Below are 13,299 nucleotides of genomic sequence, written 5' to 3' on the forward strand. Positions count from 1 at the left end.
CAAACTTGGTGGCTTAAATAACATAAATTTCCTATCTCACAGTTCTGTTAGGTAGAGGTCCAACATGGATCTCACTGGGCTAAGACCACGGTGTCAGCAGGACTGCATTCCTAGCAGGGGCTCTGGAGAGAACCTTTGCCTTGCCATTCTAGTTTATAGCTTGTGGCCCCTTATTCCATCTTCAGAGCCAGGGACATTGCATCTCTCCATGCCTTGCTTCTGAGATCTCATCTCTCTCCTTCTGCCTCTCTCTACCACTGTTAAGGACTCTTGTGATTACATTGGACCCACTCAGATTATCCAGGATAATCTCCCATTTTAAGGGAAGCTGATAATCAACTTTAATTCCATCTCCAAAATTCCCTAAACCTTGTAAGGCAACATCCACAAGTTCCAAGCCACGGTCCATTAGGACATGGCCATCTTTTGGGAGCGTTATTCTCCTTACCATTCCATAGTTGGTGCTGGACAAGTATTTTTCCTTCATTTTCTCTTGGATGAAGGCAGAAACAAACTCAGTGAAGTGACTTGCCTGAGAAGGCAATGCTGGAAGGAGGACAGAGCCAACACCTTTGACCCATGTCTCGAGCTCTGTGCAACAAAAATGAAGCATCTGTTGGCTTACGTGCATTCCCGGGCCGCTTCCCTGGGCCAGCCTTAGTTTCTTTATGCCGAGAATGGGTATAACGATAACTACTTAGAAGCCTCCTATGGATGTTGACTCAGGGTTGCATCTTTCCCCTTCCTTTCTCTCCCATTCCACCAGAATGCGGTGAAAGACTTACTTTTGAGGGAGGACCTCAGTATTCCAGAATCATAGGGGGCATAGAGGCTGAGGCGGGTGAGTTCCCGTGGCTGGTGAGTATTCAGGCAGGCAATGAACATTTCTGTGGCGGCGCGATCATCGACGAGTGGTGGATTGTCACTGCTGCTCACTGCTTATCTCATGACGGGCTAATGTAAGTATCAAGAGCCCCTCCCTGCTGTTTCAGTCGGTGTTCACCCCTGGAGCACCCCAATCAGCCGGGCCTGATTGCTCAGGGGAATCCTAGCCGGTCGGTCCTCAGATACTAGAGCTGTCACCCATCTCCTCCAGCCCTGGGGATAAGGAGGCAGCAAACTGGAGGTTGGCACCCTGCTGCGCCCTCCTCATTGTCACCCAGGGCCAATTACTGTGGCTTTGCTGAGGTCACACAGGAATATCTGTGGCCTGATGGAACCAAAGGGCTTGGTCAGTTTACCTCTCCTAGGACAGTCAAGTCTTTCTAAGAAGAAATTTTCCTAATTCTGTAAGTCTGGGTTTCTGGGCCACCTGACACCCTAGTACCCTGCTCCTCGTAGAGTTTTCTCGGTGTTCCAGGAGACTGGTAGAAAATCTGGAATCTGCAGATGACCAGTCATGTGCCAATGACCTTCTAAGAAGCTACCTGCAGTAGCTTATTTAATTGTACAATGACCCCGAGGCAAGTAGAATGAACAATGCTGTTTTGTAGAGAAGGAACCTGAGAGCCAATGAGGTTGGTGACTCACCCAAGGTCCACACCTAGCAGACAGGAACGGGATTTAAATCCTGGCCCCAGTGCTCATGCTTTCTGCTGCACTTGCTGTAGGACCTCAGGAAAGTTCGAGGATGCACAGACTGACTTGAAAGCATTAATCGACGGTTTCACGGTGGCAAAACCAAGGAAACGCGTGGTACCCGCTCCCGTGGGTACTTAAAACATTGGCTATTAGAAAGTTCCTGGAGGGGAATTCCTGAATCATTACTGAAAATTCTTTCTGCTTAATCAGTAGCAAGTCTAGATTAAATTCTGTTCTGGGGTCTGTAAATTGCTGGTCGACAAATTTATGCAGTAATACCTTACCTATCTGAAGGTTAGTTCGATTTGTGCCAAGTGTTTTGCATTTTCATTTTTGCGTGTGTTTTTTTGTTTTGTTTTGAATTGTTTCGTGGGCTCTTCAGCCTCCTCTGCCTTTGCCCGGCAGGCAGGAGCATTTCATGCACGTCTCCGGGACTATGCTGGGCCAGCCACGTGGCCGTGGGCTGCCACGCTGGCTATTTCACACTCTTCCTCTACCTTTTTCAAATCCTCACACCTTCTGAGCAACAGCCACGGTACAACAAGTCCTAAAGGCCCCCAGAACTAAATGGGACGTCGTTTCTTTCGGGCGCCTTGTGACTCTTCTTCCCCTCTCGCCCTCCCCCCTCTGGTTCTGTGCTGCCAGTCCAACAGACCTGAGTGTTGTGCTGGGGACCAACGACTTACAGAGCCCATCCCTGGAGATAAAGGGGGTCTCGAGCATAGTTCTTCACAAGGACTTTAATAAACTCAACATGGACAATGACATCGCCTTGCTGCTGTTGAACTCACAGATCACGTTCAGTGGCCTGAAGGAACCCATCTGCATGCCCCGGCAGCCCAGCCCCTCCACGTGGCACAGATGCTGGGTGGCAGGATGGGGACAGACCAAAACCGGTATGTGACTGCCACGCATCTCCTGAGAGCTGCTGGGGGAGGGGCCACATCATGGGCATCTGAGGCTGGGCCCCTCAGTCTAAAGGGCAGGGGAAGAGGGTGCAAAGGAGAGAGGGCTGAGGAAGGAGGGGACAGAAAAGGACTTGCACTGGTGCCAACCCCTGCACAGCAGAGGCCCGCGGAGGCCCATTCTCAGCCCCTTCTCAGGGCTGAGGACGCCTCTTTCCAAGGCCCGAAGCTGGCATCGGGCCCGAAGCGTGGTCGTGTTCAGACAACACAGAGCCATCTTGTTTGTCAGTTTAATTGAATGTTCACTGTCCGGTTGGCCAGGGGCCCCTCTGCTCTCAATTCCTTCACATCTCTTTTGGTTCACGCATTAGTGTTTCCCACCTGCTTCCTACAGGCATTCGAGATGCCTGCTCTGGCCTAGACACTTGATGGCCCTGGAGTGTTGCCCAGCCACTCTTAGAAGTGGATCTGTTGTTACCCGTTACTTGTTGTTACATTGTTACTTGGCCAAAATAGGAGGAACTGTACCAGGGTTGATGACAGAACTCCTCAGAGAAAGCTCGACAAAACCCTGGACTGTCCCCAAAGAAAACTCAACAAAACCAAGAGCAAATGGGTAGAGAAGTAATGGGAACAGCGTAGCCCCGTCTCATGCCTGGAACAGACTCTAGGTCCACAGGGATTCTTTGCAGTGAGCTGGGGTCTGGGAAATGCTAGGTATTTCAGGAGTTTAGTACCTAGAGAGCAACTGGTATAACATTGATTTTGGGCTCCCAGCACTGCTCAAAAGTCAGAAGCGGAGGAAGACATTTACGAGATTAAAAATGCTAGATAAGGAGAAGAATTTCGAAATCTTAATGAGATGGAGAGAAATCCAGACCAATTCCTGGAAGCGAGCTGGAAAGGGCCTTGGCAAGTCTCCTGTAAAGATTCGCAGCCACTCTACCCTTGCCTGGAGGACACAAAAGCTTTTCTGCTGGGAGTACAAACCCACTCTCAGCAGCCCTGTGATAGGGAAGGGCCACACTCTCATAATAAAAAATGGTAATAGGCAGATCCGATGAAGAGGTAGGATTATGATGAGAAATGATACAATAACCAGTTCCAAGACGTTAAGTCTGTAGGTCCGGCTGGAGTCAAGCTGGAAGTCTTCTTGGAAGCAGGAATATGGTTTTGAATGAGAGGAATAATTCAAGTAGATGGGCAATTGTCTGGAAAAACATGGGGTGATGGAGTGAGTGAACTGCCGGGGATTACTAGAGGGAGGTCGAGAACGAGGGGTTGTGTCTGTGACAGAAGGTGGATGGGTGGCCAATGGGAAGCAGGGATGCTCAGGGTGGTCGAGGGTACCGTCAGTCTGGACTGCTGTCTGGTGACTTTTCTAATATGCTTTCTCTGTGGGCCAGGTGACAAAAACTCTGGGAAACCTGATCTGATAAAAGTGCCAATGATCATCATGGATTGGGAGAAATGCTCAAAGTTGTTTTCAAAACTTACCAAAAACATGCTGTGTGCTGGATATGAGAATGAGAGCTATGATGCTTGCCAGGTAACTAAGGGACATCCCCTCCCTCATTCTATAGATCCTCATCCTCTCAGGGATGCTGATGCAAGGGCATCCTCTCTCCACTGGGAGTAAACAATAATAGTCTGAAAAACGCAAGGGAATCGGGGCTTTGCTGTGGGGTTGGGGACATGGTGTCCCTGGGAGGCAGTATGCAGCAGCTCTGCATAAATATTTGAGGTCATCTCCAGGTACGCTAGATTAATAGGGCTCCAAGACTTTTTCCATTACTAGGATTTCTTAAAAAACAAAAAGTCAAGAGAGATTTGAGATCCATACAAAGAATCATTTTAATTCATCAATTTAGCAAATCTTTATTGAGCATAGTAAGCCCTGGGGATTCAACCATGAACGAGACTTAGTTTCTCATCTAATGGGGCCCATGATCTCCTGGACAGGCAGGTGCGTAAACAACTATAATATATTGGGCGATGCACGTGGGTTTCATTAACCAAAGTCTGATATCTTAGTTTCTCTTTAATAAAATGAACACACACAAAAAATATCTAAAAAGAAAACCACTTTTTGAGCGATGCTAGAAAATATAGAAAAAAAAATACTCGGAAATTAGCTTCCTTTGTCTTTATGGATGAGTGACGCTCTCTTTATCTGGGGGAGATCACTCCAATGAGCTCACTTAGTCCTACTCATCGGCTTGGCAGTGGATCCGTTCATTAGTGTAACACTGTAAATGTAGATGTTAAATAGTCAGTAGAGCGATGGAAGGCTGTCTCATGGAAGGGGAGGGTATTTATCTACAGAATTATCTATCACCATTTAATGTTAGGAAATTGTAGTTTTCCCTGGCAGACTATGAAACGAGAGAGAGTTGCTGGGATAGGAGCTGGGGGCACAGATGGAGAAGAAAATGGGGGTCTGAGGAAGAAAGAGTGTACTCCAGCAGCAATGGACCAGGGCTGAAGAAGCCCCCCATATGGTGAATACTCTGAGAAACAAAAAAAGAGAAACATAATCAAAGTCACAGGAACCTTGTATTTTTTCACATTCTGGACAATTTAAAAACATTGCAAAATAGAAAGAAGAGTTAGAATTTTTGATTCCATCCATGATGGAGTAAACATATTTCTTCCAATCTCTCCCACTAAGCATAGCTAAAAGCAGTGGACTTTATATTGTAAAACAAAAATAAAAGTTCTGGAAGATGGAAAAAAGATAGACTGACCAGATAGTCCAAGGAATGACAGATCAGTGAGTTCCTTGGGTTTTCTTTCTGTTATATATCTCAGACTGGATTCTAGAGAACCCCGCAACCCAGAAATGCCAATTGGCATGATGAAAACTAACAAAATAACACCAACCCACCAACCAACCAACCAATAAAAACAAACAAACAAACAAACAAAAAAAAACAGAACAAAACGAAAAAAGAAAACAAGAAATCTTTCTTTGGACCAGGAAAGGGGCAAGCTAGCAAGTCAGAAATTCTTTGGCAATAAACATTCTAGTCAAGCAAAACACCAGGAAAACCCCAGCCCACCAACCTCGAACTTCCCCTGCCCGTCACGGTGGCTCCAGAGGAGGCTGATGCCCCTGCTCCTCCCCTTGGTGTTGTCACTGGCCTGAGTGGGGAGTCTGGACTTCCACCCCAGCCCAGCGGCAGAGTCTGTGTCCCCCCTTCCCCCACTCCAGCTTCATAAGGAGCCTGTCAAAGCAGGAGATTTAAATAAGAACCAGACTCTAGTAACATAATGCTCAAGACAATACTGTAGACAGGATCTGCTATAACTAGAATAGAGAGTCTGGGTTTGATTTATTGATAAGCATAGGATAAAGAAAAATAAAGCTAAAAATCTGAGTCAAGAATTCTTTTTTAACAAGTTGAGAACAATTAATTCCTAGAATAAGTTCAATTAAAACAGTTCAAAACGAATCATGCGCGTAAATGTAAAACTACAAAAACGTTTAGGGGAAAACATATAAAATCTTTTGGACATAGAATGACACCAAAAGCACAACCCATAAAAGGAAAAATTAATAAAGTAGACTTCATCAAAAATAAAAACATTCGCGCTGTGAAAGACCTTATTAAGAGGATAAAAAGACAAGCTACAGATTGGGAGATGATATCCAACAAAGAAATTATGCTTAGAATATATAAAGAACTCTCAAATTCGACAGTAGAAAAGCAAACTATCCAATTAGAAAATGGGCAAAAGACAGGAACAGACGTTTCACTAAAGAAGATACACAGACGGCAAATAAGAACATGAAAAGATGTTCAACATCATTAGCCATTATGCGAGTGAACCAGAAGGCATCACTGCATGCCTCTCTGGCTAAAATAAAACAAAATAAATAGTGACAATATCGAAGGCTGAAGAATGCAAAGAAACTGGATTACTCATATATTGCTCGTGGGACTTTAAAATAGTCCAATCACTCCAGAAAACAGTTTTGCTAGTTTCTTAAAAAACTGAATGTGCTCTTGCCATACGTGCAAATGCCATTCTTAGGCATTTATTCCAGAGAAACGAAGGCTTGTGTTCATCACATGAAAACCTGTACAGGAGTGTTTATAGCAGCTTTATTCATAATAGCTAAAAATTGGAAACAAATGTCCTTCAAGATGTCGATGGTTAAATAAACTGTGGTGCATTCACGCCACACAATACCTCTCCGCTGTGACAAGAAACCAGCTACTCATACACGCAGGAACGTGGATGGCTCTCCTGAGATGTAGGCCACTCGAAACAAGCCAATCCCCACAGGTCCCACATTGTATGATTCTATTTACACAGTGTTCTTGAAAGGAAAAAAAAAAAACTTTCAGAAAAGGAGAACAGAGTAGCGCTTGCCGCAGGGGTCAAGGAGGGTTTCAGGGTGGGAGGGAAGTGGGTGCAGCACGAAAGGGCCAGCGAGGACTGGCTCCCTGTGGCGATGCGAGTGTCCTGTGTCTTGGCTGTATCCATGTGGGCATCCTGGTGGTGCTATTGTACTGGGGTTTTGCAAGATGATGTGATTAGAGAAACATGGAAGGGGTACACGGGATCTCTCCGTGTCATTTCTTACAACTGCATTTGATGCTACGATTACATCAAACAAACAAACAAACAAAAACAAAGAGAAGACTGAGCTTCCCAAACTTTGGGAAGCACAAACAGGAAGATCTTAGATCATACTCACGCCACGGACCTAGGAGGCAGCCAGTTCACCCTGGAGCGGGAGACAGAGGGCTCCCCTATCCATACAAAAGGGGAACCAACGTGACTAGACAGTGTGGCTGGAAAGAGAGGGCATTCCAGAGAGGATGTAGGGGAAATCACAGAGGCTTGAAACAGCGTCATGTGTTCAGGGAGCTTCCAGTATTCCAGAAGCCAGGGGGTAACACGCGATGACGCTGGAGAGGGAGGGGAGCAGAGCTGGCTCACTAAGGGAGGCCACGTGTGGGAGACACTCCGCCACCCCGGGCTGCCGCTCTCGGTGCCCACCCAGGGACGTAAGACTCAGGCCCCACCTGTACTCCCAACTCTCCTTTCAATCTCTTTGATTCAGCACCATCTCATGTTGAAATGGCCAAAGCCAACTGTGACAAAATTCGAAATAATCGAGTGTCATCTTTGCTGACATTTTCTGTACCCTTTGCTTTAATGGCTGGATCAACCATCTGGGGTCTAGACTTTTCGCTTCAGACCCTCCCCTATCAAAATGTACCTTAATGAACGCTTCGAAAATTAATCATCTGTTACTTAAGAGTGCTTGCTATAAATATATGTGCTGTTATCATTTTAAGCCTTTTTTAAAAAAATCGTGACGTGGAAAGCTTTGCTCCCTATTTAGAAAGTTTTCTATTGTCAACAATAAGCTGACAGTAATTCAGTAAAGGAAATTTTTCTGAAATTATACAATATTATTATTACCTAAAAACAGATAAACCAGGCAGAAAGTCCCTGGTGGTTTTAAAATAACTGCACTTAAATATAAAATCACACTTTTAAAATTAGAAAACTTTTTAAAAGCATGTAATCACATAATTGAGGGAAATACCACTTATAACAAAAACATTTAAATCTGTTCAAAATAAGGCAGTAAGATTCTGCTGTGCTTAAAATACTAATTAAAAGTAAATGCTAACATGAAAAATAATTGGGCTTTTGGATTCACTTTTCCCAGCACTTTTCATCTTTGTAATCCCCTGACTAAGGTTATACTATGAAAGAAAAAAAAAAAAAGTTTAATTTAAAAACACAGTAATTTTTGAGTGGCATCGTCAAGCAAAATATAAAATCAAACCTGTCCCACTAGTAAGTAACAATACTTCGGTGAAGGACCAGCAACCACGGAGCAAACGGCAAACGGCCGTGTTTTCTGATCTGTCTCCTCTGCTCCCGCGGAAGCGCCGCCGTCTTCACGTGTGAACCCCCAGGGCCTCACGCACTGCTAGGCGCGCGAAAAATGCTCAACAAATGTTTGTCAACTAGATGAACTTTCCAAGCAAGCCAGCAACTGTGTGTCAGCCAGTTAGCCCTCGCGGAGGGGACATCTGAGACAGGTCCCGGAGGAGGCTGAGCCTGCAGGTGGAGACCGGACTTTCGCGCTGGCGGCGAGTCGGACTGTCTGCGCAGTTTGGTTACGCTGCTACCAAGCCGACCTGGATTTAACCTGAGCTACTTTTTAAAGATTTTATTTTTTTAATGCAGTTTTAGGTTTGCAGAAAAATTGAGAGGAAAGCACAAATTTTCCACATAGCCCCTGCCCCCACACACTCACGACCTCCCCCATTATCAACATGCCCCAGCACAGGGCACATTTGTTACAATCAGTGAACCTATCATGACACGTCATTATCACCCAGGGTTCATAGCTTACATCAGGGCCTCTCTTGATGCCGGCATTCTATGGGTTTGGATAAGTGTGTAATGACATGTATTCATCGTGATAGCATCGTACAGAGTAGTTGCACTGTCCTGGGCTACTTTTCAGGGTGTTACCTTGAGCTCATCACCCATGACACCAGCACAGATGTCTTATTTCACGCCACGGAATCTTAGACTTTCAGAATCACGGACTTGTAGAGCTGTAAAAGAATATAGAAAAATATTTAATCAAAACTCTTTCGCAGATGAGAAAACCTGGTTATTTTAATCTTCAGTCATTTCCTTCACTATCTGAATAGATCTGAAGAGCTATATTAACTTTGAAGCACTTTCGCACATTCAATAATTTTGTTTTCTGCACTGTCCCGTAAGATTGGCTGGGCAGGTCTCACTCTCCCTGTTTAAACAGATGAGAAAACAGGGATTTAGAGTTTACGTGATTCCCCCTTAGTCCAGGTAGTGGCCCCAGGCTGGAAGCGGGGTCGTCTGCTTCTATCCTGGAAAGGACAAGAGCGATCGCGTGGGGTAACTATCTCACGGACGTAAAGTGGGGAGGCTCTTGTGGTCAGCATGCTCCTAACCAGACAGGTCCCTCCCTGGCCACAGCCTTAGTCCTTGAAGGAAAGTCCCCCTTACGTGGGCTGTCATCAGTTCTAGGTGCTTGCTGACCGAGGCCAGACTCTTCTTTTAGGTAGTTCTTGTTTCTCTTTCCAAGAGAAAGAAAAAAACTTTAAGGGCTTTATGCATTAAAGGACGTGTATTTATAGATGTTTCTCGGGTCCCAGCAGTCCACGAAGGGAATCACTGTTTCCTAAACACACAAGAAATGTTCGTAATTTGTAAGTGTAAAATAATAACATTAATACATTTCTGGAGTATTTACTATATACCACTCACTCTGTGCTGAGTGATTTATAGATTTTTTTAAATTTTATCTTCCAAAAATCTTGGTATTATCTCCATTTTAAGGACATGGAACCTGAGGCTTATAAAAGTTACTTGCCAAAGGACAGTTCTCGCCTTGTTAAGGAAAGACATGAATAACCAAGGCACTATATTAATAAAAATTTTTATGATACTCATGCCTTCATAAAATTGAAGCAAATTATAAAAACAGCATACGAGTAATGAGCTGTTTGAGTAGAAATCCTGTTGATTTGGTTCTAAAAAGCGGACACGTGTCAGAGGCGGTGTTTTGTGCTGGAAAGGGTCATTTGGGTTTGGCTGGTACTTACTGGGTGTCCCGGAGCTGCGACCTCTCTGTTAATTCCGCTCTGTTTAACCCTTTGTTGGTGATGCGTTTCACAGTCCACCCAAACTCCACTTGACCACAATTCATTCCTTATCTTTCCCTGCACTGTATCATTGTTACCCATTCCCTGTGACCTTAGAAGTAGTCTTCGCCATCCACATCCAATGTCACCAGTCACCAGATGGACGTGTGTCAGTCCATCTGCGTTCGTTCTGACCTCCTCACGCCACGGTTCCGATCCTCATCATCTTCACCTTATCCTAACTAGTCCCCCTACCTTCTGTCTCACTCCTCACCTCCACACACACTCTTTCTGTCAAATTTCTGTTCATCCTTCAAATGAAGTCTGTTCGCACAGAACTTCCCCCAGACAAAAGCAGTGCTTCCCTCTCTGCGCCGCCTCCATATCCTCTTCACGCTTCTCCTGCCCCGTCAAACACAGTCGATCCTGTTTGTTTACACTTTTACCTCCTCTGCTAGACCGTAACGTCTTGTATCCCAAGTGCCTGAAAATTCCTTTTCCCTCAATGGGCATCTGTTAAATGAGAGTGATCAAACCTCTCCTGACCTTCAACTTTCTACTTATAAAATGAAAATCAAGATACCGACCTTGCAGGGATGTGAGGTGGTGGAGTTGAGGAGAAAAATCGCTAAGGGCTAACACAGTGCCTCGCACACCATGACCAGGGAATGTTCTCCTCCTCCCCCTGTTAGAGTCCGATATAAGATTCCATTCATTCTAGTCACCTGTTCATGACCATGGACAAGGAGGCAGGCCATCTCTCCACTGCTTGAATGATTATAGCCACACTTCTCCTTCAGTGAGAGGCGAGTAGCAAGGTGGGGAGAGTGTGTGCTTTGGCACGCGGAAGTCCTGGTTCCAGCTCTGGCCTGGCTACTACGCAAGCCTGAGCAAGCTTGTAATCCTCCTTAAGCCTCATCTCCCCTGCATGAAATGCATGAAAGAAAGCCACGTATATGTGTGGTACACAGTAGGCACTTGGATCACATTTAAAATATCATGTGAGTCATAGAACCACATGATTCCACTCTGGAGGGGCCACACATGCAGAATAGCTTAGCTCATTGGCCCCCTGCAACTATCCACATCAAAGAATTAAAAAAGAACATTATTCTCCCTCGTACCTCTAGAAGACCATCAAAGGAGACCCAATTCACACCCACAGCGCTAACAACACTTCTCATATCTGTTTCATGCCTTTCCTTCACGGCCCTTTCCAGAGCTTCAGATTCGGTAAGACCCACAGACCTAGACCCCACGCCTGTCTCAGCCTGGCAGCATTTCCTCCATCCTCCAGCTCCCCTCTCACTGTAGTTTTTCGCCAAGCCCTTCCTCCTCCTCTCTCCCTAGTCCTCTCCCACCCACCGCCCATACTCTGCACAGTTCCCCGAGCCAACCTGACAGCAGCACGCTCCTTTCAGGGACCTGGGACAGGCCGGCGAAGCCAGCTGTCCTCCGGCGGCCTGGAGTAGGGGAGATCAATGCGTCCTCTTCCATTAATGAAGGGCGCCCTGTCTCGAATGGACAGCTTAGAATGGGACTCGCTACCGAACTGTGTTCTCTGCCCACAGGGTGACAGTGGGGGGCCCCTAGTCTGCACCCCAGGATCTGACAAGAGGTGGTACCAGGTGGGCATCGTCAGCTGGGGAAGGAGCTGTGGACAGAAGAACATTCCAGGAATATACACCTTGTTAGAGAATTACAGTTTCTGGATCAAGAAGGTGACTGAGAAAGAGGGAAGGCCCTTCGACTCCGAGAAAATGAGAACTCCTTCGCAGCAGAAGCGCATGCGATCCCAGGCCTCAGACCTCCCGAAGCCGGGCAGCCCCGGGCTGCGGCTGCTGCTCTGCCTTCTGTCCTACGTGCTGTTCTAGGCCACTTCCCACTGATAATAAAGCAAATGCTATTCCTTAACCAACGAGGGTTGTGAGAATGTGCCACCAGCAGATTCTTAGCTGCTGACTACAGATTAGAGCTAAGGATTAGAAACTGAGGCTGATCACAGAAAACGGGACCAGAAAGTCACGCAGTTTGGGGACTGGGCTTTGGGTCCCTGCATTCGTCAGGACTCTTTCCATTGCAGACAAGTTACTCAACTCAAACCACCTAAAGCCAATATGTACATAACGGAAAAAAAAACAAAACAGGAATGGTATGTTGGCTCGAATCATGGCTGAATCTAGGTGCTCAATAGATGTTGACAGGGACCGTTTCTCAAAACGGGTGTCCACGTGCAGGCCGTGATGACCACCAGGACTTCTAATTTGGATCCTACCAGCTTAGCAGCCTCAGTAGAGAGAGCCTTGTTCAGGATAAGTCAGGCAAAGTCCGACTCTTGTGGCTCATGGGCCTCATAAATGACCCGAAAGCTTCTACATTTGCCCTGAAGAGAGACCCCTATCTCCTGTAGGGCTGCAGGGCTGAGACGGCTGAAAAGCAAACTCACATTCTCATCCTGGGACTGGATGAATCACAGCGTGAGTCGCATTCCCAGCCTCACAGGGGATCTACTGTTAAAGGCATAGATGGAGAAGGAATGAGATCCTGGGGACATGTGAGAAGACCCTGGTGGAGCCGGGGACATAGTGCCCCTAAATTCTGAGGAGGCTTCTTTGCCAGGGACAGCAGTCTCTCCGCCTCCAGTACCAGTGGCCACTTCACTGCCCCCCTCCCCCACCGAGGGTATTCACCCTGCATTGCCTAGGGGAAGGGTAATGGCTTCCCCTGAGGCAGCAGCCGAGCAAGACAAGGCTGGTTCTCGTCAGGACCCACCTCCACCGCCCTCTCTGCTTCTAGACCGATAACTAGACTCAAGTCCGCAGAGACCCCTCAAGGTGAGGGACAAAGTGTGACTCATGAGGAGGTGTACTACACTCCAAAAGAACTACTCGAGTTTTCTGATCCATACGGATAGACATCTGGGCAACACGTGCGGGGCGGATGTTAAGGGTGGGATGACGGTGCAGGGAACACGAAGCCGGATCAGGCAGAGTTTATCGATTCGGGCTCACGAAGCAGGAATTCCGCATCTCACATTGCGTCTAATGTCGCACCTGCATCTACTGTTCCCAGAGTGAGAGAGGGCTCCAAGTCAGTTTGGTCGGTTGGCTTAAACACGGGCGAAAAGGAGACCCACAGAG

General features: G+C 46.4%; 1 protein-coding gene across 1 annotated transcript in view; it reads left to right on the plus strand.

Annotated features, from left to right (window-relative positions):
• LOC107518861 (serine protease 55) overlaps positions 1 to 12,048 on the plus strand; it is a 20,466-nt gene extending 8,418 nt beyond the window's left edge. The window contains exons 2-5 of the mRNA XM_036233598.1: positions 767 to 959; positions 2,227 to 2,477; positions 3,893 to 4,035; positions 11,731 to 12,048. Of these exons, the coding sequence (XP_036089491.1) occupies positions 767 to 959; positions 2,227 to 2,477; positions 3,893 to 4,035; positions 11,731 to 12,033 (890 nt within the window). The 3' untranslated portion in view covers positions 12,034 to 12,048. The remainder of the gene's footprint in view (positions 1 to 766; positions 960 to 2,226; positions 2,478 to 3,892; positions 4,036 to 11,730) is intronic.
• Positions 12,049 to 13,299: the final 1,251 nt, after the last annotated feature.

The sequence above is a fragment of the Rousettus aegyptiacus genome, unplaced genomic scaffold (genome assembly GCF_014176215.1).
Source record: "Rousettus aegyptiacus isolate mRouAeg1 unplaced genomic scaffold, mRouAeg1.p scaffold_m13_p_16, whole genome shotgun sequence".
Classification (NCBI taxonomy): domain Eukaryota; kingdom Metazoa; phylum Chordata; class Mammalia; order Chiroptera; family Pteropodidae; genus Rousettus; species Rousettus aegyptiacus.